Here is a 27,673-nt window from a genome sequence, read left to right on the forward strand (position 1 = left end):
TAAGTCCCTTGTAACTGGTACTGCTAGTACCAAGGGCCCTGATGCCAAGGAAGGTCTCTAAGGGCTGCAGCATGTCTTATGCCACCCTGGAGACCTCTCACTCAGCACAGACACACTGCTTGCCAGCTTGTGTGTGCTAGTGAGGGCAAAACGAGTAAGTCGACATGGCACTCCCCTCAGGGTGCCATGCCAGCCTCTCACTGCCTATGCAGTATAGGTAAGACACCCCTCTAGCAGGCCTTACAGCCCTAAGGCAGGGTGCACTATACCATAGGTGAGGGTACCAGTGCATGAGCATGGTACCCCTACAGTGTCTAAACAAAACCTTAGACATTGTAAGTGCAGGGTAGCCATAAGAGTATATGGTCTGGGAGTCTGTCAAACACGAACTCCACAGCACCATAATGGCTACACTGAAAACTGGGAAGTTTGGTATCAAACTTCTCAGCACAATAAATGCACACTGATGCCAGTGTACATTTTATTGTAAAATACACCACAGAGGGCACCTTAGAGGTGCCCCCTGAAACCTAACCGACTGTCTGTGTAGGCTGACTAGTTCCAGCAGCCTGCCACACCAGAGACATGTTGCAGGCCCCATGGGGAGAGTGCCTTTGTCACTCTGAGGCCAGTAACAAAGCCTGCACTGGGTGGAGATGCTAACACCTCCCCCAGGCAGGAGCTGTAACACCTGGCGGTGAGCCTCAAAGGCTCACCCCTTTGTCACAGCCCAGCAGGGCACTCCAGCTTAGTGGAGTTGCCCGCCCCCTCCGGCCACGGCCCCCACTTTTGGCGGCAAGGCTGGAGGGAACAAAGAAAGCAACAAGGAGGAGTCACTGGCCAGTCAGGACAGCCCCTAAGGTGTCCTGAGCTGAGGTGACTCTGACTTTTAGAAATCCTCCATCTTGCAGATGGAGGATTCCCCCAATAGGGTTAGGATTGTGACCCCCTCCCCTTGGGAGGAGGCACAAAGAGGGTGTACCCACCCTCAGGGCTAGTAGCCATTGGCTACTAACCCCCCAGACCTAAACACGCCCTTAAATTTTGTATTTAAGGGCTACCCTGAACCCTAGAAAAGTAGATTCCTGCAACTACAAGAAGAAGGACTGCCTAGCTGAAAACCCCTGCAGAGGAAGACCAGAAGACGACAACTGCCTTGGCTCCAGAAACTCACCGGCCTGTCTCCTGCCTTCCAAAGATCCTGCTCCAGCGACGCCTTCCAAAGGGACCAGCGACCTCGACATCCTCTGAGGACTGCCCCTGCTTCGAAACGACAAGAAACTCCCGAGGACAGCGGACCTGCTCCAAGAAAAGCTGCAACTTTGTTTCCAGCAGCTTTAAAGAACCCTGCAAGCTCCCCGCAAGAAGCGTGAGACTTGCAACACTGCACCCGGCGACCCCGACTCGGCTGGTGGCGATCCAACACCTCAGGAGGGACCCCAGGACTACTCTAAGACTGTGAGTACAAAAACCTGTACCCCCTGAGCCCCCACAGCGCTGCCTGCAGAGGGAATCCCGAGGCTTCCCCTGACCGCGACTCTTTGAATCCTAAGTCCCGACACCTGGGAGAGACCCTGCACCCGCAGCCCCCAGGACCTGAAGGACCGGACTTTCACTGGAGGAGTGACCCCCAGGAGTCCCTCTCCCTTGACCAAGTGGAGGTTTCCCCGAGGAACCCCCCCCTTGCCTGCCTGCAGCGCTGAAGAGATCCCTAGATCTCCCATTGACTTCCATTACAAACCCGACGCTTGTTTCTACACTGCACCCGGCCGCCCCCGTGCTGCTGAGGGTGAAATTTCTGTGTGGGCTTGTGTCCCCCCCGGTGCCCTACAAAACCCCCCTGGTCTGCCCTCCGAAGACGCGGGTACTTACCTGCAAGCAGACCGGAACCGGGGCACCCCCTTCTCTCCATTCTAGCCTATGTGTTTTGGGCACCACTTTGAACTCTGCACCTGACCGGCCCTGAGCTGCTGGTGTGGTGACTTTGGGGTTGCTCTGAACCCCCAACGGTGGGCTACCTTGGACCAAGAACTGAACCCTGTAAGTGTCTTACTTACCTGGTAAAACTAACAAAAACTTACCTCCCCTAGGAACTGTGAAAATTGCACTGTGTCCACTTTTAAAACAGCTATTTGTCAATAACTTGAAAAGTATACATGCAATTTTTATGATTTAAAGTTCCTAAAGTACTTACCTGCAATACCTTTCGAATGAGATATTACATGTAGAATTTGAACCTGTGGTTCTTAAAATAAACTAAGAAAAGATATTTTTCTATACAAAAACCTATTGGCTGGATTTGTCTCTGAGTGTGTGTACCTCATTTATTGTCTATGTGTATGTACAACAAATGCTTAACACTACTCCTTGGATAAGCCTACTGCTCGACCACACTACCACAAAATAGAGCATTAGTATTATCTATTTTTACCACTATTTTACCTCTAAGGGGAACCCTTGGACTCTGTGCATGCTATTCCTTACTTTGAAATAACACATACAGAGCCAACTTCCTACATCTAGTTTCGGGCATTCCCACACTATATGTATAAAGCTGTCTGCATTAACTAGCACAAATCTGTGAAGTGCTCTTCCCCATTTTATGTAAGATTGTTTTCGAATAATGTGCTCGGAGAGTTAAATGTGTCGGTACCCTGCCCTTATGGCGATTTCCCTCAGGTATCTTAAAGCCTTCTCCCACGCTTTCAGTTTCTGGAGGACATCAAGGGAGTTATTGAGTATCTTTTTATATGTTGGGGATAGAGTGCCCTTGGTCATGTAGTCTGTCAGCAGTTCATCTTCAAAGGGGCTCTTTCTGCTAAGGTGGTTCCATTTGATATGTAGGATTGTAGTGCTTGGCTCACTTGCATGTGTCAGAATTTCTCTGTATTTCCCATTTGGTTATCCTCTCTGAGGATCTCAAAAAGCATAAGGTCTCTGTGCCTCCCCACAAGCCCTGGCTACCGTTTTGCAGTGGGGGCAGCTCTTGTTTAGGATTGTTCCTCTAGGACAGTGTGGGGGGAATCCCCTGGCTTCCATCACATGCCTATCCACCCTGTCTGCGGTAGCCTCCAGGGCCACAAATACCTGATCGTAGATGGTCCCCAGCTGGGTCCCCCTGTAGTCTTTTTTTTATATCTGGTAGGGCAATACCCCCATCACACACTCCCCTGGTTAGTTTTGGTAGTGAAAGTCACGGGGGCTGCCTTTCCATAGTAGGAGGCTCAGTTCTGCTTCCTCATTCTGAAAGAACTCTGCAGGTATATGGAATGGAGTATTCTGCATTTCATTCAAAACTTGAGTAATGCCATCATTTTGAAGAGGGACGCTCTGTCAGTAGTGATAGTGGCAGGGTCTGCCAGTGCCTCACATCCTCCCTGAATCTGAATATTTACTTCCAGGAATGTGTCCTGATTCCTGGTTATTTAGAAACCAAGGTACCTAAAGCCCTCATCCGCCAGTGGGATCTTGCAATGTATGGGGAGCTGTGGTGCTCCTTCCACGAGGGGGTATTTCCTCAGTTGATTATGTATCCTAAGTACTGGCACACGTTTTTGCATATCTGAAGTATCCTCGGGATACTGCTATTCTTCGTCCTTTGTCTCCCTCCTTCACAGCATGCACATTGCCATCGACGCAGAGTATATTGCGTGCTTCAGCCTTACTTGTCGAGTGACAAAAATGTATAGGAGCAGAGTGGGAATGGTTGTTGAACCCAAATGCTAGGAGCATTCTTTGTTGTTGAGTTTTCTGGCCCTGCCTGTGGATCAGAGTCCATCCCCAATCAGTTACGTAAGAGGGAGAGTAAGGACTAGGATGAGCAAAATCATCAAGAATGTAAGTTCTTCTATTCTGCCCTTGTGTGTGTTTCACTGAGCCACCCACAGAGCTCTCACACTGCACCTTTATCCTGCTCTGTAACATGCCCACTACCAGTATTGACCCTGTCAGGGGATTCTCACAGTGCAGCGGTACCCTAACCTGCATCATGCACCACTTTTGTAAAAATGAGACATCTGTTAAACTCTCAGTACACATCTACCCATTCCTGGAATCTGCACTGGTATCAAAAACCATGTTACTTAATGATTGCTGAGTGGTCACAATGTATTGTACCACGACGCACATTATTCTCTGACTTGTAGTATACTAAAGCTGCCACAGAGCTTCCACAATGTACCTCTGTCCTGACCTGGACCATGACTTTGCTGTACCCCTGTATTCTGAACTGTGCCATGCCTGCCTTACCGGTTACTGGGACGGCAGCAAAGTGTCATGATATACCTCTGTCCAATAGGGAACATCGCGCTTTTCTTCCTTTGAGTGTACCACACTCCTTTATTCAGATTGCGCCAGAACTCTTGCAGTGTACCTCTACGCTGAACTACATTGTTACCCCAATGCAAGACTTTTGTAGAGGTTTCACAGTGTATCTTAAATTTCAGCACATCATGCCTTTCAGTTAAAAAAAATTCTAGAAAGAAATTGAATTTCTTTGAGTTAAAACTCCGAATATGAGCATATGTTAGTGATCCTTATAACTAATGCCTGAACATTGAACAGTTTCCGAACTGCCACTGGGCCCTAGATATTCCAGCGATACCTCGGGTTAAACAAATGACGTTGAACGTATTCTGGTATATTGATAAATTGGAGTAACTCTGAGATATACCCCCTTATGCCATCCACTTGCAAAATTATATAAAATGGTTCCCTAATCTCTTACTATTTCTAAGAATTGAGAAAGGCAGAGCAGGGTCATGTCCTCAGCTGTAATATAATGCATCCTGCCTTAAGGCTGTAAGGCTTTATGTAGGAGTGACTTACAAATATTACAGGCAGTGTTAGGGGACATGGAACACAAGTGTGTGTCATGTCATGCTTTCACTTTTTAGATCAGCTTGTCACACTGCCTGCAGTGGCAGTCTGTATGAGTTTGGTGATGGGTCCCTTGGAGCGGCAAAAGTTATGCTGCAGCTCTTAGGGGACCCTCTTTAGTACCTATGCCGTAGGTACCAGAGGTACCACTTACTGGAGACTTACAGAAGTGCTAAAGGCCTGGTCACTTGGGGATCAAGTGACCAGTTGTCTCATTTTTGGGGACGGAACACTGGAACTGAGGACCTGGGTTAGCAGGAACCCAGTGGACTTCAGTCAAAGTTGAATCAAATACCAGGCAAAAAGTGGGGAGACTACTGCAACCAAATCCCAGTTTCCTACAAGGGGCGATTATCAAAATGTTTGTTATGCCAAAATTACCTTACCTGTTCACAGATATACTCATTCCCCTGACCTTGTACTTTTAAAACATTGTGTTCTGAACATAGTGGATTGTTATGGCAGTTGGTGATGCATGACTGAGATGGGGAAATTATGACATTGCCACTTGCTAAGGTTGGAAGAAGATGCCTTATCCCAAGAATGCTATTGATTTGGTTGCAGCCACGAATAACACCTGACATAGGTTATGCAATATATTGGGGCACCAGTTGCTTTATTTGCTGCAAACACCTCTTATAGATAACCCAGCAATACCCATTATTTCTGAGAAAATAGGTAAAAAGCCATTCATTAAACATGGAATGCTTAAAATGGGTCATATGTTTCAAGACAGGGTCTTGAAAAGCTCAGCAACATAGAATACGTCTAGCATTGGGTTCAACGGCTTAATCTAAAAACAGTGATGAGACAAATACACTCTATGTTCATATAGTATAGACTGTGTCATGCAATGAACGACTACCCCTCTTGAGTTTTGCCGGGAGTCACAAGAATTTATACCCCTTACCAAAATGTTACAGCTTTCATACTCCAAGTGCTGGGTCAGTCAGTTGTGAAACACCGGCCTGTTCCCATGATGGCAGTGCAGCTCTAGGAAAAGGACCTTGAGATCTATGGAATGATCGCAATTGGTCATAATCTACTCAGCTGGGAACAATTCCTAAATGATAAACTCAAACGCTTTAAATTTTTGTGCAGACCATATCAACCCAGGCTGATTTTGTTTTCAGTTAGCTTGGAAATGTTGCATTGTTGCTGATTACTGGAGGAAGGTGCTGAGCATGTTATCCCAGGTGGTTGAATAGAAAGTTTCCAATACACCTGATGTCTTTGTGCTAGTATGTGTAGCCAAGGTACCGAAGTCAGTCCAAAGCCTTGTTGCAGGGCTTTTCCGACTTTTGAGAAGAGTACTGTTCCTCCACTGAACAGCGCCTACCCTCCACACAAGAAAGCTGGCTTAAAAGCACTACTGTGTGTGATGTATATGCTAATGTTTGTAGAAATGCTGCCAATCGGATGTAGACCCAAAGACATATAGGCACTTTTTTGTCGGGTATATCTGGCGCAGCAACAATCTGACACGACAAACACAAGTACCTCATCATCCCCAGTCAATTACAATAATGGTTAGCTGTCTTCAGAGATGCTCGTAGCTTTTCTAAGATGTTACCTACTGCGATGAGATATATTATCATGAACGTTGATATTTATCTGTATGATGACCTGATTTAAAGCGTGTAACCTGATATCCTCCTATACCTGACGTGCTATGGTGGTGTCTTCTGATGGCTAGCTGTTGGGTGCTAGAGGCCAAAGTTGTGTAATTCATGTTGATTTTTGAAAATGCAAGACAATACAACAAAAAATAAAACCAAATGATATTGAAAGGCATTTTACTGTGTATATATTACCTCTGAATTAAATACATTTAGTTTCTGATTATGGGCCTTAGGTGGCTCTTGAACACCTCAAAAAAGTGTCTGGCCCTTTCCTCTGGCCAGTAAATGCCCTCCATACCATCACCTGGAAGCTAAGCAGAGAGATGGGTCTGTGTCAAAAAGAGTCTTGGGCCTCTTAAGACTAAGGCTTGCTTTTAAACCTTAACTTAATAAAATTATGTATTTCATACTCCTAAACATAATACACTAGCCCCTACTCAGTGGTTGTTGAGCAGTCGCCATGAGGCCACTCCCAGGAGTGTCAGGTAAACTAATCAACCTGTGAAATATTCCTGCCAGTCTGAGCTCATTCCTGTTATTGTGGATGAGTGGGTGGGGCCATGTCAACAAGATCTGGCATATGCTGAGATGGTGACTCCTCCTGACACAATGCTGGCTCTTCATACGAAGAGGATTATATTGTCAGTGCTATGTCTCCATGTGTACAATTGTGATGGGGACCGGAGGGGGAAACTCCCATTCCACAGCTGGAGACTTTTTTTTTTTTTTTTTTTTTAAGTCTGCTGTTAGATGGAGAAGGTTGACGTTCTCAGGTAGAATGAAGAATTGAGTGTGCAACAAAATCATAATAAATCTAAGACAGCCATGTAAAGATGGATATTTCAATGAATAGAGTTTCTTTTGTTTGCTTTGTGTTTTAGATGTATTACAACAATGTTCTGGAGTTCTGCATTGTCACAGCCAACGAGAATGAGTGCAACTGGATGATGTTTGTGCGCAAAGCTAGGTGAGCAAGCACTATTCATTTGGCACAGTCGTCATTTCATGCATGTGATTTTCATCTCAATATCTTCTTTATAGCATACATGTGGCCTGACACTCATCAACGTTGAACAGTTCTTCATGTTATCCTGCCGTATCCTTCACCTATTTGCCCTTCCTATGTACATCCTGCACCCAAGAGTTGCCACCCCAGCATGACACAACAATTAGCAGCTTAGGATGAACTCATTTTAAAACCAGGAACCAGGTTTGCCATGTGTAACAAATGCGCACTGTCCTGTCAAGATGAACCAGGTGGACCTACACACTGCCAAGCACCAGGCTTGCCATGTCCAGCACTTAGTGTACTTCTGAAAAGTATGCATTGCTCAGAATCACAAATCTCTTGCCCCTCATGCTGTACTCCTTGCTAGACGTACAACTATATGCACTGCCAAGTAATGAGTTTTTCACACCCACATGTAACATTCAGACCAACACTCTTTAGAGCGGCAGGTTGGACCCCGCCTCAGACTGCTCAGCACCAGGTGTGCCATGCGTTCCTCAACTACAGCCTGACAGCGGTTGCCAGGTGTCCCTCAAAGGCTGCTAAACACCAGGCAAACCCTCACACTGTCCATCGCTAGGGTTGCCATTCATCCCTCATTCTCCACCAGATACCAGCTATATCAACTGTATATACTGCCCAACACTTTGCGTGCCATGTGAATCTGATATTCATTTGAATGAATAGAATTATCTATCTAGCATGGTTCTTTGTTAGTGCCAGTCTGCAGGCATTCCGCTTACATGTGGCCCTACAATAGGATTTCCACTTGAACGTCTTGCAGTGGAGTGAGCTCTGTATTCTTTTGCTTGGAGCATTCTGCAGTGTAATATGTGAGCCTCTCTGAGTGTCCTGGGGAGGTTAGGCTGGGTTTCATCCATTTTGGTTTCATATAATTTTATTAGTCTTGATTTGATGCCTCTCAATGTTGTTAACCCCATTCTTATGCCTCTCCTTTCCTACCCCCTCTTTTAGGAACCCAAATGAGCAGAATTTAGTGGCCTATGCCCATGACAGAATGATATACTTTTGCACCTCGCGGGATATTGCACCCGAGCAGGAGCTTCTCTTTTACTACAGTCGTGATTACGCAAGGCATATTGGTAAGTAAACCAGTGCCACTAGAGAATGTGCTGTGATATTGTGGCTAAGCTCAGGAGACTTATCAAGATAACCTAGACACTCAGGGTCACCTTTCCCATTTCACCACATTGTGTGATCAAGTGCATGCTTTTCACCTTCTCATGTGGAATATTTGCTAAACTCTGGAGTGTTTGAGAATGTGTAGAATCCATGTACTAAGTTGTATACACATAACGTTGTTCTTACATTTATGAAATGTTGACTCAGTCAACTAATCAAATCAGATGTGTAGAGTGTGGCTAATTACAGACAAGGGTATCCCGGTGCTGAGAGCAAGCTGTGGAGTTCATTCGAACAGCCAGGTCTCGAGTCCTTTCCTGAAATACAGAAGAGAGGTTGAGATCCGCAGGTGAAGTGGGGAGGTCATGCCAGGATTTTGCCTCCAGGTAGGAGAAGGAGTGTCCTCCACTGTTGCTCTGGCTGATGTGGGGGTTGTGCGGGAAGGAGAGGGAGGGAGAATGCAGGGGGTCTGCAGGGTTGGTAGAAGTTCATGCAGTGGTTGATATATGCTGATCCATAAATCACAAATTAATACCACAACACACTTAACAGTTATTCAAATAGTACATGTAACAGTCTCTCTCAATTAATGTTTCGAACACAGTAGTTCGAACAGTTTCTTTCAGGATTTATTGAGTACCAAGTCCGGCTATGTATGCACCTCTGAGTACAACATGTCCCATCTAACAGCCAACACAGGTTTCATCACATATAGTGACTTTCTCGAGGCAGTGAATATATAAAAGTATACATATATCGCATAAGAAACAGGATAAGAGCATGCATATGTACATACATATTGTGTGAATAAGTCATACATAAAGTATTATTTAATACCCATCATATGAAGAGAACCATATTGAGTGATAAAGAGCTGCATAAAGAAGTGCTTAATATCGCCAACGAACTAGTGATTTGGAGAGAAAGTAGAGCAGTAAAGAAACAGAGTCCAGAGTCAAGTGGGAGTAAGAAAACGGAAGTGGGACACCATGTGCTCATGGGAAATGGACGGTGAGGAATCAAAATCAGTAAAGAGCCACCCAAAATAGTAGTGATGAGCGTTAATAGTAACCAAAAGAGGACAAAAATGTAGATAACCCTATAAAATGATTTAAGAGCAGGGGGATTGCCTATAAACATCCCCTAGCAAGTCTGATATGGAAGAAACTCCAAGTATTGAGTAAAGCTAAAGATAAACAATAAGTCCAAGTCAATTTTAGTAGTAAAATAAATTAATGTCCAAAAAAGGCAAACCTGCGTAAATTCAGTAGCGAACCCTGAAGTATATGTCGGTGCAGAAAAATAACTTAGGTCGAGGGGAAACCACCATGAGATCTGAAGGTAAGATCCCTCAAGTAGTAGGTAGAGTTAAAGACAGTCTGAAGTGAAAAGTAAAATGGGGTAAATGAGATAATCGAAACCAGAGTTCAAAAGTAAGCATCAACCAAAGTGGAATTGTAGTATACGCTATGGCTATACTAACACCAAATAAGTGAGTTAAAGAGTGAGGCGACTGAAGTATGTCCACAAATAATATATGGAAATGCCAGTGCGAAACAATAGTCCTCACACTGAGCCGAACAAAGCAGAATAGAACAACTAAACTCGTCAAACTATGCAACTAGAGTAGAGAGCCCGGAGCCCTGATAGTGCTTTCGAACACAGAAACATTGCAACACAAATATAAGGCTACTGACCCTATTTTACCAGTGCTTAAAAGGAAAGCCACATCATCCAAGTGGGGTGATTCAAATAACCTGTTAGAAAATGCATCCGGTCACAAGTCGCATGTAAATTTTCTGAAATATGAAGTAAGCCCTGATAAGCTGTAGTCTCTAAAAACGCAAGGACAGAAATAACTTAAATCCTGGTACAACTATAATTTATAAACAATATTATACATGAGTAAAGATTATTGTGTTAACCAAACCAAATTCCAAAGACAGAAGAGTCATACCTGGAAATACTCAGGAAAAGCGGTGTCCCGTCCGATGTAAGGTTGGGCTGCTGAACAATAAGGCAAGTAAAATTCCGATGAGCCATAGAAATAGAAAGGAGATTGAGCAATAACTGCAGTGTAAGGACAGGTCCGGCCATGTTGGAAAGGGGGAAAATTGTTAATAAGTAGACCACACTGTCTAGCTATTATGATACTTATTCAAAGTTACACTGAAGGGAAAACGTAAAATATGATCAGTGGTGCCCCTTACAAAATCAAATAGTGGCACTGAGTAATTGGAATTTAGCTGAATTCAGCAAAATGCACAAGTCATTTCCAACGTGTAAGCAAATGTTATTGAGCAGCTAGGCGGCGCTCCCGTTCATAGTAATATCAGGATGCCAGAGGAGAGATAGAGACCCTGAAGAATAACAATAGCCGTGACTCGCGAGACTAGTCACTAATACATCTAAGAATCAGTGTGAAGTTTGGTACATTTATTGGTAAAGTGAGTACAGAGTGAAAGTAGAGCCCAAATTCACCAAAATGGAGAGAGAAGGGATACAGCACAGATATCAAAACTAGAGTATCATATAATGCTTATTGTAAACATTACATAGTAGCCGGAATAATGTTGGTTGCATCTATGCTGGTTACAAAAGAATATATGGAACAAGGGTACAGGTTTGAATAAACATATATTAATCACAAGCAATGGTAAGTGATCAGAATGGTGTATTTTCTACTACAATGGACTTGGACTGATAGTGTATTTTGTTTATCTTTATTCAATACTTGGAGTTTCTTTTGGATCAGACTTGCTAGTGGATGTTTATAGGTAATTTCCCTGCTCTTTGGATACGTTTATTGGGCTATCCACTTTTTTGCACTCTTTTGGTTACTATTATTGCTCATCACTGCTATTTTGGGTGGCTTTTTACTTACTCTGATTCCTCACCTTCCATTTTCAATTTTTTATGAGCACATGGTGTCTCACTTCAGTTTTCTTACTTCCACTTGACTCTTAACACCATTTGTTTACTGTTCTACTTTCTCTCCCAATCACTAGTTCTTTGGAGATATTAGGCACTTATTTATGCTAATCCATATCATTCAATATGGTACTCTTAATATGTTGGGAATGAAATAATAGTTCATGTATGACTTATTCACACAATATGTATGTACATATGCATGCTCTTATCCCGTTTCTTATGTGATATTTGTATCCTTTTATGTATTCGCAGTCTTGAGAAAGTCACTATATGTGACGAAACCCGTGTTGGCTGTTAGGTGGGACATGTTACACTTACAGGTGCATACATAGCTGGACTTGGTACTCAATAAATCCTGAAAGAAAAATTTCAAACTACTGCCTTCAGAACCTTATTTGAGAGAGACTGTTACATATACTATTTGAATAACTATTAAGTGTGCTGTGGTATTCATTTTTAATTTACGGGTGGTCACTGGCTTTGGCTCATTTCCATAGGTATCTTTGGTAGTAGGATACCTCATGCCACAACAGCACCTACTCCAAAACATTTGTTATTGAGTATCATTTGGCCTATTCATGCGTTTCATGTAGGATGTGCGATATGTATACTACTAATACCTGATGTTTGTGTGCTGATCCATGCTTGTGAAGGACTTTGTATGTGTGATCCGGCAACTTTAATTGACATCTCTTCTGACTGGGAAGCCAGTGGAGTTTCCTGAGATTGGAGCTGATGTGGGTCCTGTTGGGAGATTACAGGATGAGTTTGGCTGCAGAGTTCTCAATGGTCTGTAGTCTCTTCAGGAGAGGCATGGTGATTCTTATGTAGAGCGCATTGCCGTAGTCCAGCCGGCTGGTGATTGGGTCCTGGGTGACGGTTTGTCTGGTGTCGACTGGGAGCCATTTGAATATCTGACAGAGCATGTGAAGAGTAAGGAAGCAGGCGGACAAAACTGTGTTGCACTGGTTTTTCATGGGGAGTTTGCTGTCCAGGATGATGCTGAGTTTGCATGTGTTGTGTTAGTGCTGGTCCAAGTTTGTAAGGTCTCCAGGAGCCGTTCCACATGGAGGTTTTGTTCCTGAAGATCAACACTTCCGTTTTGTCTGTATTGAGTTTTAGGCAGTTGTTTTTCGTTTAATGGGCAATGTCTGTCATGCACCTGCAGAAGCTGGCCCTTGTGGTGGAGTGGTCTTTTGATAGTGAGAGCATCAACTGGATGTCGCCTGCGTAGGATATGATGTTCATTCCATGGGATCTGACGATGTTGGCCAAGGAGATCATGTTTATGTAGAACAGTGTGGGTCTGATGGACGAGCCTTGAGGGACATCGCAGGTGTGGTCCTTGGTTCCTGAGGTGGAAGGTGATAGGTGGATTCTGTAAGTTCTTCTGAACATGAAGGAGGCGATCCACTTGAGGGGGCGTTTCCCTGGATTAGACGTCACTAGATTATGAACTCCCAGAAAAAAAGAGCCCTTTGCGATGATGCTTAAAGAAGACTACGGTTTCATTTTATAAATGTAACTCTCTTGCGACCAACACTTTCAGTAGACACAATAACACTGGTAAGGAGCTGTGCAGCTCTCAAAAGTAACCTTATGGAGTCTTATGGAGACTTGCAGATGTCTACATCATTATAGCTAGAAACCGTGCAATGTAAGCCCCTGTTTGCTGTTTCAGGAGAAACACTTTCCGTAAGTAGTTATCTGCAAAGAACTGCACATGGCCCAGAGATTCCCTACTGCTCCTTTATCCCAAAAGTCATCTGAGCCTGACTTTTTCCAGACTTAGTGGTTTCTCACTTGCAAATGCATCCACCATCATCAGGTGATGTACTGCTCCAGTTAATAATGTGAAGGCAGGAAACGTGCAGTGAAATAGAAGGGACGAAGGGTATAACTGACTGCTTGTACAGTTACCTGTTTAGGTCAAAGCAGTAATGGTGGAGGGGAGTATTTTAAATCTGGCAATACCAGACAAGTATATTTAATGATTGTTTTAGGAAAAGATTTTGGTCTCCGACACAAACTGCCTTACAACAACTGTAAGAAATATACTGACTTTAATAAACATGTACATAAACATTTGATATGTGACTTAAGGACAAGACATACATGATTCCAAGTCCACATACTTTTGTCAGGCTGTTCAGGAGGCTGTAGGTGACATTACCTGTTTCTTCTGTTGTGGTCGAAAATAAGGAACCTCTTAAACCACCTTGACATGCTGGGCAAATTGATTAGATCCAAATTCATCTTTTCTCCTAAGAATTGCTACCAAATGTTAGCATTTATTGTTTTTATCTAGTATGGTTCACAGGTTAGGAATTTGTGGCTCCTCTTGAATAGTGTGAAGTATGCAGTGGAATTCCAAGGTGCTTCGTGATTGTTTTTGAGCTGTTTTACAGAGAGCTGCAGTAGCAGAATTTAAAGCTGTGATACAAAAGCGGGTAGGACAATCCAAATGGAGATTTCTGCAGACTCTAGCCCGCTTACTTGAAAGTCCTTTGAAAATGGGTAGATCAGCGGCAGATGAGGACTAGTACTAGATACGTACACTGGAATGCACTCAAACTGCTACATTACGCTTGCCCAACACTAAGTATTAGGGATGATACATAACAGCGCAAGGCAAAAAAATTGCACACAAACAAGCTAACATAAATCTAATCTCCTACCAAAGCTGGTAGGTGGGGCATGTATTCATCTTTATTAAGAGCCATAGAGGGAATGTCTGGAAAAATCAGTTTATAGCTGTTCATGGTGGAGTCCAAGCATGTTATAATATTGTGTTCCAAATGGTAGCCTCAGTGAATAGTAATTTTGGATTTGAAAATTCATCAATTGGGTAAAACGGTTGGGGTTGTTTTTATTTGTGAAAAGGAGATACTGATTTATCATTGTTTCATATATAGAAGTAAATCCTAATCTTATTTACCTTTCCAGTTGAGGGGCACATAACTACCCAGTGAGCCTCAAATGAAATGTATCTGTTAATTAACATGCACAGTGCTTTTAAGGGCGCCACAAGTGACTCTGTGGTGGACTCTCTGCAAATACAAGCAATGCATTTTTCAGTTTATCAGACAGCCAGATGGATACGTTCTTAAGGAGGAATGACATTGGTTGGTAATAGTTACCATTTGGCTTGCGAAACCCTGTAACCTATGCAGAGTTGTGTGTCCTTAATAGAGGAAGACATATGCTGGTTGTCCATTGTTTGCACAAGATTGACTATTATTGCGATAGTGAGAATTTTGCCTTTTGATTTTTCACTAAGATCCATTCCAGACAAGGTGATTCTGTGAGCTATGTGGATTCCAAATTAGTTAATATTTTGCAACTTTGGAATTATACCCAATCCACTGGTGTGTGTTCTTACTTACATGTACATAAGTAACTGTGCGAGTGTTCCTTAATAATATGGGTGCCCATGCTGCTAACTTCCAAACATCACTATTCTATTGTTGACTTGAAATATTGCTGTAATCTTTTAAATTGAGGCCTTTCTTTTCCCCATCACATCTAGTTCGCAGGACCTATGACAAACCAGTTTGTAACCAAGAAAATTATTGTTTTCTAGGTGTCCCTGAGCAGCCAGATGTGCATGTGTGTCACTGTGGGAAGGAGTGCATGTCCTACGCAGACTTCAAAACTCACCTGACCAGCCACGTCCAAAACCAGGAACCCAGACAGACACAAAATAGCAACCACTCTGCGGGCCACTCCAAAGAGAGGAAGTGGAAGTGTCCCATGTGCCAGCGCGCCTTCTCTTCCCCTTCCAAAGTGAACGTTCACTTGATGGGCCACATGGGAATGAAGCCGTTCAAGTGCGAGTTCTGCAGCAAGGCCTTCAGTGACCCCAGCAACCTGCGCACACACCTGAGGATACACACAGGTGCATTGTGTCTCATAAAGACCTATTCATCTTTGAAACATGTACATACAGTTATAGAATCATACGGTTGAGAGAAAGAGGAGCTTGTTGCAGGCATTGGGGTCCCAGGAAATTAACTGTGCTTCCAGAGGTAACACCACCGACCTGCTGCGCGTGGCTAAATCAGACTCAGTCCCGGAAAATTTGCCCCATTTGCAATTTGGAAAGTGTCATTGATTTTCCTGAAGGGTTACAACTGTTGCAGTTTTGGGCTTAGGTGAACCTTTAACATTTTAGTTAAAATTGTATGCAGTGATTTGCATCTGTGCGTATTTTACATGAAGCATCAGTCAGTAGATTTCCAATGATTGATTGGTAGCACATGTGTATAGCACAGCCACAGTCCTTGCTTTCAATGCTTGGGTGTACTAGGTGCAGTGCATTGGGCCATGGTGAGTACTCATGCCCGGACATGGCAGTACGCCATACCAGTGTTCGGAATTAAGAACAGTTTGCTGGTAGAAAAAGGATCTTACACAGATCATATTTATGGTCCTGAAATTATTCTTGATCTTTGCATCCAGCGTTTTGTCGCCCAGACATTAGATGCTATAAACCACATTGACCCTACACACTGTAGCTCTTTGATAGACTGAGCAGCTGTGAAGGGAATGGGAGCCATGGTCCCATACCCTTATGGAATGGGACCATGCCTTATCTAGTAAGCGTTGGTTTGCTTACTGCCAACACATAGTAATACATGAAATAATCTATTTATTAATGAATTGTTTAGATGTAGCCAAGCTGGTATGGATAAGCCTACAGGAAACAATTGTTTTGATTTTATGCTACACTTCACTTTATGTAGATAATGCTGGAAGATTCTCCTAATGTCTAGTGTGTGGTGCTAGGCATATCAATTTATTTTGTGTTAGAAGGATGCCAAATGAGCAAGTCAACAGTAGATGAGGTTTAGCATCGGATATGTGCATGGCAATGTACTTGGACTGCTACATTACACTAGCCAAGTACAACGCATTTGGGATAATACGTGACAATACAAGGCAAGAAACTGCACTTAGACAAGCTAATATAAATGCAGTGTCAGCAAAACTGGCTAGATGTGGCAACTAGTAATCTTTTTAAGTGGTATGTTTGATTTAGACTTATTAAACCACCTTGTGGAAAAACACTCTGCAGGGAAAAAGATGTGTTAAATAGGCTGTTTTATTTTGTTTTAAAAAAAAATATTGTATTGTTACTAAGAATAACGATGGTTTCTCATTACACATATGGGCTGAAGTGAAAGACCAGTGAGGCTGTTTTTCCAAAAGGTTTGTGCATAGACCCCAAAGAGGAACTTAGAAAGGGAAAATTAAGTAAATCTGTATGCTGTGATAGCAGCCAAGTTTCCATTGATGGATAGACCCAATATGGACTAAACCTTGGCCGGACCTGCCAGTAGTCTGTGTGTAGCATTGGGAAATGTTTCAGTCCCAGGGTAAGTTATTTAACTGAGGCCATGCAAAAAATGTTCAGTGTTTTCTCTAACCTTTTTGAAAGCCTTCTGGCTTTCTTGTAGAGAATCTGTGGGGGGCATTGAAGTCCAGGTCTTTACCCTAGGGATCTAGTCTAGTGTTTCCCAGCAGGTATTTGTGTGGAAATTGGACCTCTGGGAGTATAAGGGGGTTAGCGCCACTAGCCCTGAGGAGACTCATCCTAGTCCCAGAGGTCAGCTTGAGTCAAAGTCCTTAGTCTATCTTTGCATTGCATCAGGCGGTTTCTCTTTCCAGCTGGGCATCCTTTCTGCCATTGTCGCCTTCCAGGTCCAGTGTTTGTCTCTCCCTTGTGTACGGGTTTCTAAGTAGGGGTGTAAAGTTTTAGGGGCCAGGCACTTCTGGCACATCCTCCAATGCCAGATCATCTTTCAACCGTTTCCCAAACTACCTGCACAGCATTCTAAGACAATCCGAAATGGCAAGTTCAAGTTGTCTTGGTAAGAGCTCTGCTGAGAGCCTAAGCTCTACCCCTAGATGACAGCTGCCCATTCCTTTCCCACCAAAAGATCAAAGGCGGGCCTCTCCTGTATTGGCTCCAGAGGTCTTGTCCTCCTTCTTTGTTCTATTGGGCTTCGGCTATCCTACCCCAGGCACAGTGTGATAAGTTAATTATCAGATGCAGATTTTCCTCTCCATCGCTTCCTTTCCTAGTAGTTGAATCAACCATTGATAATAGCTCGTTTTGTGAGAGGATGCCTTTGTTCCCTCTGTGGGGAACAGAGTAATTAGCTTTGAACAGTAAGTGGGCCGGGGGGAGAAGACAGAGGACCATAATAAATCCTGACGTTTCACAAGATATCGATGTGTTTTTCCAGAGTTTTAGACCTTGTTGGATCCTGTAGTTCTAATTGGAGCAAAACTTTACTTTAAGGCCTCTTACCATAGCTGCACAGCAGCAGCCTTACCCTAAAAGGCAGATACTGGCAATTAAACACGCTCAGTCCAATTACTATAAATTTGGAGTGCCAAACTAATATTCAAGGCTGCAAGCCACTTATGCCATATGGATGACATTACTTTGGATCGCCAGCTTTGACATTGTGTTAACAATATGTTGGTTGCTGAAAGGGTAGAAATAAACCACAGCCTGATGTGCCATGCCATTGGAGTCTGGCATTCTGAATAATTTCATTGTGCCTAACGATAGATAAAAAACACATGTTAGACTGTCTTGTTTTATCCGCTTTGTTCCAATGAGTTATCCATAAGCTCAAGGAGGATCACCAAATTTCGCACCACTTAGAATTGAGTTTTTAAATATTCTTTCAAATAAAAAACTCTGCATTTACCTTGGTTTAACCACATCAATTGGACTCTTGGTACCTTGGGCCACAAAGAGCAGTGTTCAGGCCCAACTACCACCTATAAACAAAAGTTGTGCAGTTAAGAGTTTTTCCCTTGTGCTTTTCTGTAAATTTGTAGCCCCATAGGAAACAGCCCTTAGTTACACATGACTTGCTTTTGAAAATGGACTGACTTATTTGTAATGGTTTGAACTATTGAATATAAAAGGTGTAGTGAAATAAAATGTCAAATTATAACTAGAAGTACATTTCTTACTATTGTGGCCCTTGTACGTAGGCCTTTCAGCGGGTTTGAGGGGTGGAGGAGTAATCCATGTTTACATTCCAAAACTAAAGGTCTCTTGTTGTGCAAAGGTCTTTCTGGTCCCTTATTACTAATTGTTTTGCTCTAGTTTATTGTAGGCTCAAATTCTTGGGCATTTATTTAAATTCACAGAATTTTATAACATGATGTTATTTTTTCAACTTAGAGTACTCCAGAGATACATATGTAACTTTTTCTTTGATGACAAATATGAAAGATGCTGTATCTCAGGGCAATCTAATATAATTCTGCAGTGTATATTTTCAGTAGTAAATATATGGGACTGTAATGTTTGTTTTTGATGTCTTTTGTTTTTAAGGCAGTTTAGGAAGTTGGCTCTGTATATACTATCTCAAAGTGAGAGATAGTGTTCAGAGAGTCCAAGGGTTCCTCTTAGAGATTGATAGTGGCAATAATAGATAATACCAATGCTCTATTTTGTGGTAGTGTGGTCGAGCAGTTGGCTTATCAGAGGGTAGTGTTAAGCATTGGTTGTACACACACAGGCAATAAATGAGAACACACACTTAAAGACTTAACTCCAGGCCAATAGGTTTTTATATGGAAAAATATTCTTTTCTTAATTTATTTTAGAACCACAAGATTCAGAATTCAAGTAAATACATAACTTGTAAGCTACTTGTCATAGGTAAGTATGGAACTTTGAAGTAAAACAGTAAGGTACACAGTTTTTGCAAAAATGGCAATAAGCTATTTCAAAAGTGGACACTGCAAAAATCAACAGTTCCTGGGGGAGGTAAGTACAAGTTAGTTTAGCAGGTAAGTAAAGCAGTTACAAGTTCAGTCTCTGGGGCATAGGCAGCCCACCGTTGGGGGTTCAAGTCAACCCCCAACACCCAGCACCAGCAACACAGGGCAGGTCAGGTGCAGAGGTCAAAGTAGGGTCCAAAAAACATAGGCGCCTATGGAGACTAGGGGTGCTCTGGTTCCAGTCTGCTAGCAGATAAGTACCTGCGTCCTCGGGGAGCAGACCAGGGGTGTTTTGTAGAGCACTGGGGGGATCACAGACAGGCACACAAAATACACCCTCAGATGCACAGGGGCGGCCGGGTGCAGTGTGCAAAGTAGGTGTGGGTTTAGTATTGAAATCCATGGAGGGATCCGGGGGTCACACTGGCGATGCAGGCAGGGCACAGTGGGGCTTCTCGGGCCAGCCACCGACTAGGCAACGATGAGGGCTGCCTGCTGGTCACTCCTGCACTGGTAGTTGGTTTCTCTCGGGCCTGGGGGCTCTGGGTGCAGTGCTTCTTCCAGGTGTCGGGTTCTATGTTACCGGCAGTCGCGGTCAGGGGGAGCCTCTGGATTCTCTCTTATGGCGCCACCGTAGGGTGCAGGGAGGTCGCCTCAGGGTGTCCACGTCGTGGGAGCCGCCTGGGGGTCCTCGCTGCAGTGTTGGTTTCTCTGGACACGAGCCAGGGACGTCGGGTGCAGAGTGTTGGTGACTCACGCTTCCGGAGTGAGGCTGGAGTCCCTTTAAAGATGGTTTCTTCTTTGTAGATTAGACAGAACAAGTGTCCACAGGAGTTTCTTGGTCCTTTGGGTTGCAGGGCAGTCCTCTGAGTCGGTAGAGGTCGCTGGTCCCGCTGGATGCGTCGCTGTTGCAGGTTCTTTGAGTCTGGAGACGGGCCGGTATGGCTGGGGCCAAGTCATTTGTTGTCTCCGTTGTCTCTGTGGGGCTTTCAGGTCAGCAGTCCTTCTTCTTGTTCAGGTCGTCAGGAAATCTGTTTTCCTGGGTTCAGGGCCGCCCCTAAATACTAAATTTAAAAACAAGATGGAGGATTTTCTAAGGAAGGGGTCACCTCAGCTCAGGACACCTCTAGGGACTGTCCTGGCTGGAGGGTGACTCCTTGTTTTCCTTATTATCTCCTCTGGACTCGCTGCCAAAAGTGGGAGCTGTGTCCGGGGGACGGGCATCTCCACTAGCTGGAGTGCCCTGGGGCGCTGTAATACCAGGCTTGAGCCCTTGAGGCTCACCACTAGGTGTTACAGTTCCTGCAGGGGGAGGTGTGAAGCACCTACACCCAGGACAGGCTTTGTTCCTGGCCATAGAGTGCACAAAGGCACTTACAATGTCTAAGAATTGGCTTAGGCATGTAGTGCTCATGCAGCTATACCCTCACCTGTGGTATAGTGCACCCTGCCTTAGGGCTGTAAGGCCTGCTAGAAGGGTGACTTACCTATGTCACAGGCAGTGGGTTGTGGTCATGGCACTCTGAGGGGAGTGCCATGTCGACTTAGTCTTTTTCTCCCCACCAGCACACACAGGCTGTGAGGCAGTGTGCATGTGCTGAGTGACGGGTCCTCAGGGTGGCATAATACATGCTGCATCCCTTAGAGACCTTCCCTGGCCACAGGGCCCTTGGTACCAGGGTTACCATTTACAGGGGACTTATATGTGTGCCAGGGCTGTGCCAATTGTGGAGACAATGGTACAGTTTTAGGGAAAGAACACTGTTGCTTGGGCCTGGTTAGCAGGGTCCCAGCACACTTTCAATCATAACCAGCATTAAAAAGGCAAAAAGTTAGGGGTAACCATGCCAGCAGTGGCATTTTCCTACAGCAGCATAAAATCTGATAGATTTCTTTTTTTATTTTAGGTAAGATTTTGATTAGTGTTTTGCACAAATATGAATCATTTTGCATCTCTTCAGTGTAGTGGTATTGAGGTACTTATTAGCAAATAAGGAAGTGTGAGAAGGAAACAAGACCTTTATAGAACTGAAGTTCATTATCCACTGATCAGGACCTTGTCTTCATTTCAATTGACTGGAATTAAATTATATTGGTAATGCATACCATTTCTTTGCCAGCTGTTTGTCTACCATCTGCTTGCAGCCAGCTTTTCCTCATTTAATATTTCCACATGATTCTGTGGATAAGGCCTTTTTGATTATTAGATTTACACCATCTTGTCACTTGTACATATACCTCTGGCTTGTACGTAAAATGTTTTAAAAAATAATTAATTCCTTTATTTTGTTTTTAGTGATGTTACTTTTACAAAACAAATATGTTAAATACATGTGTTTTGGTGGGTGAGGGGTAGACAGATTTGTGTATCCCCTCAATTCCTTACACTCGATCCCTTTATCCCCTTATCACACCGTGAACCCTTCCCATAACATCTTGCCCTTAAATCCTTATCCCATTACCCTTTACATCTACCTTTAATTCTCTTACCTTTGCTTGTGATTTCTTACTCTTAACCATTTAACCTTTTGCCCTTTACCATTATCCCTTAACTACACCTCTTTGCCTTACCCTTAACCTCGCTTCCTCGAACTCCTTAACCTCATTTCCCTTAACCCTCACCCCATCTTTACCTCTTACCTGTACCTTTTCCCTTATCGCTTTAACCTCTATTATTTTAATCTTAGCCCCCTTGTCGATCCCTAACTCCTCACCTATAACACTATGCCCCGTAACTTTAGCCCTTTACTTTTAACCCCTGACTTCCTACCCATTCTGCTTAACGATTTACCCATAATCTCTTACCCATGCTCACACCCACTTCCCCTTAACGCCTTACGCTTACCCACACCCATAAGCCCTTTCTTGTAGGACTTTACACTTAAAACCTTATCCCTAACCCCTTACTTTATTTATGTAGCTTTTTTTTTTTTACAACATAGGATGAAGTGAAATAGGGAGAGATGTTCTCAGATGCAATCCATGAAACAGTGCCCCACAAGAAAGTGGAATGGCAATTAAGTGGGTACAGACAAATGGTATGTTCCCTCTACTAGGTTTACAGATGTTGACGCCATTGATGCACAGGATTTTCACCACAGTTCACTGCATTGTCTTTTAACAAATAGAATACAGCATTGCTGTCACACTGCACCACTTCCTATGAGGACTCATCCAGTAGTATGTAAAAAAAAAAAGTGCTGCATCATACCATACTGAAGATTTCTGGGATTCATAATGTGGCAGATGTTACCCAAGTTTGAGTGAAATTAAGTCCATGTGAGCAGAACATACTTTGATACATTCATCGCAGATGTCAGACAAAACTTACAACCTTTTTTTTTTAATGATTGCCTTTTGCTTGGTCCTTAGGTCAGAAGAATTTTCGCTGTGGCTTGTGTGACAAATCCTTTACTCAGAAGTCCCACCAGACCTCACACATGGTGATTCACACCAGGGAGAAGACCTTGAAGTGTGACTTTTGTGACAAGATGTTCATGAGGCGTCAGGACCTAAAAGAGCATGTGCTAATCCACACCAGGTAAGTAACAAGGTATCTTCTAGCATGGCACTTGGATAACGCCATGTCCCAAAGTAGTGTTTGGTGCTCCACTTACTCATAGTAACAAGCATGTGCAAAGCCTGCTCAGGACCTGAAACGCTAAACGGCGGTCCTCGTTGCATTCTTCAATGCTAAATGCGAGAGAGATCAGCTCTTTTATGTTTGGTGATGGGTTGTTTGAACTAGCAGTTTATTTATAGGCAGTTGCATAAAGTTTGAATGAGCACCCACTCATCCAAATACAGAATTTCCAGTTCTGTATGATACTCTGCTATCCGACTCGGTCGTGCAAAGCGAGGGAGTCTCCGTTTCTTTTATCCACCAAGCAGACTTTTCTTAGTTTTGTAGTGCCTGAAATATTTATATGTGGAATACATTGTCATGATTGAGCAGGGCCACATGACCAGTCATTTGACTCATGCAGAACATTATTTTTTTGCAGCTGCTGCCATCTAAGCAGAACGAGATGACATTTGTTTAACAAAGGTGTGCTCTGTATGACTACTCTGATTTAACTGAAAGAAAGGTAGAATAATAATTGAAATGTGCAGTTATGGGATCAGAAAACATTGCTGTCCCTTATAGATCGAGATAGTTGGAGCAAGTGGTCCTAAAGGGGTTACTGGAGGGCAGAAGCCTATCGTTTTTGGACTGCTAACGTCAAAGAAAGACTGGAAATGACATTGTGACTGAAAGAGGGAGGTGCATCTTTATAATGAAGTTAAATGGATTGCAGTCTTCCTATAAAGTGCCAAAAATATATTTCCAAAATGCCCCAAAACCTGGGTTTTCCCAAGCAACCCATCTGTGTTCAAGCTCTAATTGATTTTAGATTTTTAGAATAATTAATACTGTGTGCAAGTCAAGCAACAATAGTTAAAGACCAAGAACTGTTGTATTAGACTCCTCTCCCAGAGAAACCTGATGTGTAGCTCATAATGCTGTTGTCCCTAGACTCTTGGGCGCGTTAACTAGCAGGTTCACAACTTCTAAATAAAGAAATTAGACAATATAATCTTATTGAAAAGTACAGAAATTGCAGCAAACGTTCAATGAAATCACTGATCTGACCCCAAAACGAAAAAACGAAAATATCAAGAGAATTCCATATTTGCCAATCCCCACTGCCCATCTATACTCTAATTTCCCAACATATTTACAAGCTTTGGTTGTTTGTAGTCTACAGGTTGTATTCTTATGTGAAACAGAGAGATAGTGTACTTTACCAAAGATAAACAGGAGAAAAACAAGATTCAATAAACTTTTGCAAAGCAAGTAGGCCAGACAGCCTCAGGTATATAATTTTTCCAAACATATGCAATAGACATAAAAACATTTTTTAACAAAACATACAAATGTCTAAAGGTGACATATTTATGTTCGCAAAAAAGTAAGAAAAAATACCCACCACAAAAATTACCCCCTGTAAAAATAAATAAAAATGAAATTATAAAGAGAGATTGGTCTGGCAGCGATAACATGGAAAGAACTATTTTCTAGGTGGTTGAGAACATACGGAATAGCCAAATACAGTCAGTTACAGAGTAGACAGAATGGTTGAAGTGGGCTGACCAGTTACCACATGGTATAGACTAGAAGCCAAATGTGATGACACTTGAACAGAACAGTGGATGAAGAGGACTGACTGAAAGCCCCTTTATGTGTAGAGCTATATTTTTATTATGATTTGTTTTTAAACACTTGAGCCTGGCGAAACATCTAAAGCTCGTCTGTTGGCCAGACCTAAATAAGGCTGTTGTAAATGAATTGAGGTAGAGGCTAGGACAAGAAAGAGAAAGACGAGTGCAACAGGGTTAAGAAAATAAAGAACAGGGAAAAGAAAAGAGGCAAATGGAAGCAAAATAAAATACAAATATTGTTGAGGGAATTAGTGAGGGAAGACATCTCATGAATAATTAACTTTCTTCTAACACTGCTTTAGCATATCCAAAATCATGTGGTTGATATTAAATTGGAACAAAGTGTATCCTGCTAAACAAAGGTCATGTCTTACAATTTGTGCAAGATTATTGTATTATTAAGGTTTATTACAAGGTGTGATTGTGAGTTCTTACTGGGTAATACACTTACCAACCCCTTTAGGACTAGTAGATATTGTTTGTTAAACCCTCTAGCTCAACCCTGGGTAGTTGCTGCTCTGAGCAGCAAGGATTACACAAAGAAACAAGTGTAAAGCATTTAAACAGCACCAAAATAATTGAAGAAGAAAAACACAAGACACTCAAGAAATCCGACACCAATTTATAAAAATAATGTTTTTAATGTATTTTTAGACACCAAAACAAAAAATATCCACCGGAGGATACTGGAGGTATAGAATTTGCAAGTTAGAATAAATAAGTGCCTTTTACTTAATAGCAAACAAGCATTAGCAAATTCAGTGAATTTGGCAAAATTTTTAGACTATAAGTAGGAACTACGCATGCCTAAACAACGCAGTCGGAACAACAACCCCGTTGTTACCACGAATGCCTTTATCACGAATGCCTTAACTACGATTTTTTCATTGTAAAGGCATTCCTGGTAAAGGCATGCGTGGTTCCAGCATGCACCCCCCCCACCCTGACCCCCATCCCTAAAACAATTGTACCCTAACCCCCCACCCCAAAAACAATTCTACCCCTACCCACTACCCGACCCCCGCCCCTAAAACTACCGCGACTCTCCACCCCCCTAAAAACACCCTGACCCCACCCCTCTCCCCCTAAACTACTCTCACCCCCGTAAAAATGAAATATTCCCCGACCCCGCCCCTAAAACTACTATGACCCCCCACCACCCTAAAACTTAAACTACCCGACGCCCTCACCCCGCCCGTAAAAACTAAAAATACCCGGAGCCCCCAACCCCGCCCCTAAAACTACAGTGACTCCCCACCCCCTAAAACCTAGACTACCCCGCCCCTAAAACGACAGCAACCCCCCACCCTTAAAACTACCGCAACTCCACTAAACCACGCCGACCTCCCACCCTTCCCCTAAAAACTAAAAATACCCCGACCTCCTCACCCCCCTAAAACCTAAACTACCCCGACCTCCCAGCCTGCTCCTAAGATCTAAAAATACCCCAACCCCTGCCCCTGAAACGGCCTCAGCCCCACTTACCTGACCTCGTCCTCCTCAGAATCCAACTCCCTTCTTCTGTGCCTTAACCACGCACATGCGTGGTGAAGGCACAGAAGAATGAAGTCGTGGTTAACGAAAGCATTGTTCTGCTTTCATTGTTCACAACTTCGTTCTTTCCGGAGTCGTGGTTCGGTATGTTTCCCCAATTTTTCATGAAAATGTTTCTAAATATCAGTGTGTTTACTTTGAGTTACTTAGGTGCCCATAGCGAATCTGAAGCAACAGCAAGGTCGTCAGAAACATTTACCTCAAAAGTAGGAGCAGTTTTTAGGGAGTTCTAGGCATTTTTATCCCTTTGCTGGGATACAGAATGCTGAAGATGCTTAAGGATGCTGTGGATCCGACACAGTGTACTGCGGTCTTTCTGCAGCTACTCCTCGGTCCACAAGCTTAGTGAGGCGGTCCTGGCTCCAGGGACTCCTCAAAGTTCTCTTGGTGCTGGCAGAAGTCCACTCACCACTGGGCTATGTCTTCCGGTATCATAGTCACATCGGAATCCTCCCTTGGATGATAACTTGCCTTCTGAGTGGCAAAACTGCACTTCAACAACTCGCCCATGTCCAGCAGACTCAGATGCAACTTTGAGTGTCGGGACCTGGTGTCTATTGTTGTACATTGACAAGAAAATTGCGGCTTGAAAATTTTAGCTACCAATTCGCCTCAGCAGGCTTCTTCAGCTACTGCGCCCAGTACTGCGAACAGGAGGTCATCCACCTGACCCTTGGAATCTCCTGTTTCGGCTGGGCCCCAGAGATTACTTCTCCACAAGCAGGCAAAGTCTCTTCTCCTTTGCTAGCCACCAGGTTCAGCAGATGCAGTCCATACCGGTGTAGCATCTCTTTGTCAGTTTCTTGGTTCAGCAGGGCAATCCTTATTCAGTCCTAGACCATTCAAGATTTGAGTTTGAAGTTCCAGTGGTGCCCTTTTATGCTCAGAAATTGCCCTGCGGATTGGATGCAGTTGGTAGCCAATGGGCTGCTAGATTCCGTCCCTCCTGATGCCCATTTCCTGTGAAGTGTGGCATCTGCTATCCTAAGATGCACGACTTAGCCCTCTTCCAACATGGCAGAACCCCTCGCTCATTGTCCAAAGCTCCCTAGCTCAACCCAGAGGTGTGGTTGCCATGGGGCTACACGTCCCTGGAAAAACGGTTTGGCAACTCTTTTCCTGCCCTGTCCCTTGTGCCAGCCTGTTTACCTAGACCAAACGTTTAAAAATCTTGACCCATTTTTTTAGTACAACAAACGTTCACATTCCACCTAGAGTACTAGACATTAGGTGGCCATGTTTTTTTTATGTCATAAAGCATTGTTTGGTAGCACATTACTTGCAGACAGCCTTTTCAATTAAAATGGTCACTAAATTTGCATACACATAGAGTTTTATAGATAAAACTATATTGCACACGTGATAATGTGTGAAAATCAGGTGAATATTCGTACATCACCAAGTAAAGTGTTGTGATTATTTGTCATCCTACTACAATCTTTGTTTCCATCACACTTATTACAAAAGAATGTGCTTCATTTTGCGTTCGTAACTGCTGAATGTGTACAGTTCATTTTTACAGGTATTTACAGTTAGTTGTGAGATAGGAAAAAAATGACATCCACCAGCTTTCCTT

At 43.3% G+C, this 27,673-nt stretch overlaps 1 protein-coding gene across 3 annotated transcripts in view; it reads left to right on the plus strand.

Moving 5' to 3' along the window:
* PRDM4 (PR/SET domain 4) overlaps window positions 1-27,673 on the plus strand; it is a 120,992-nt gene that overhangs the window by 71,285 nt on the left and 22,034 nt on the right. For all 3 annotated transcript variants that reach the window (XM_069227926.1, XM_069227927.1, XM_069227928.1), the window contains 4 exons: window positions 7,382-7,467; window positions 8,485-8,612; window positions 15,170-15,484; window positions 22,714-22,882. In XM_069227926.1, coding sequence (XP_069084027.1) covers window positions 7,382-7,467; window positions 8,485-8,612; window positions 15,170-15,484; window positions 22,714-22,882 — 698 coding nt within the window. The remainder of the gene's footprint in view (window positions 1-7,381; window positions 7,468-8,484; window positions 8,613-15,169; window positions 15,485-22,713; window positions 22,883-27,673) is intronic.

This window comes from Pleurodeles waltl, chromosome 4_1 (assembly GCF_031143425.1).
Source record: "Pleurodeles waltl isolate 20211129_DDA chromosome 4_1, aPleWal1.hap1.20221129, whole genome shotgun sequence".
NCBI lineage: Eukaryota > Metazoa > Chordata > Amphibia > Caudata > Salamandridae > Pleurodeles > Pleurodeles waltl.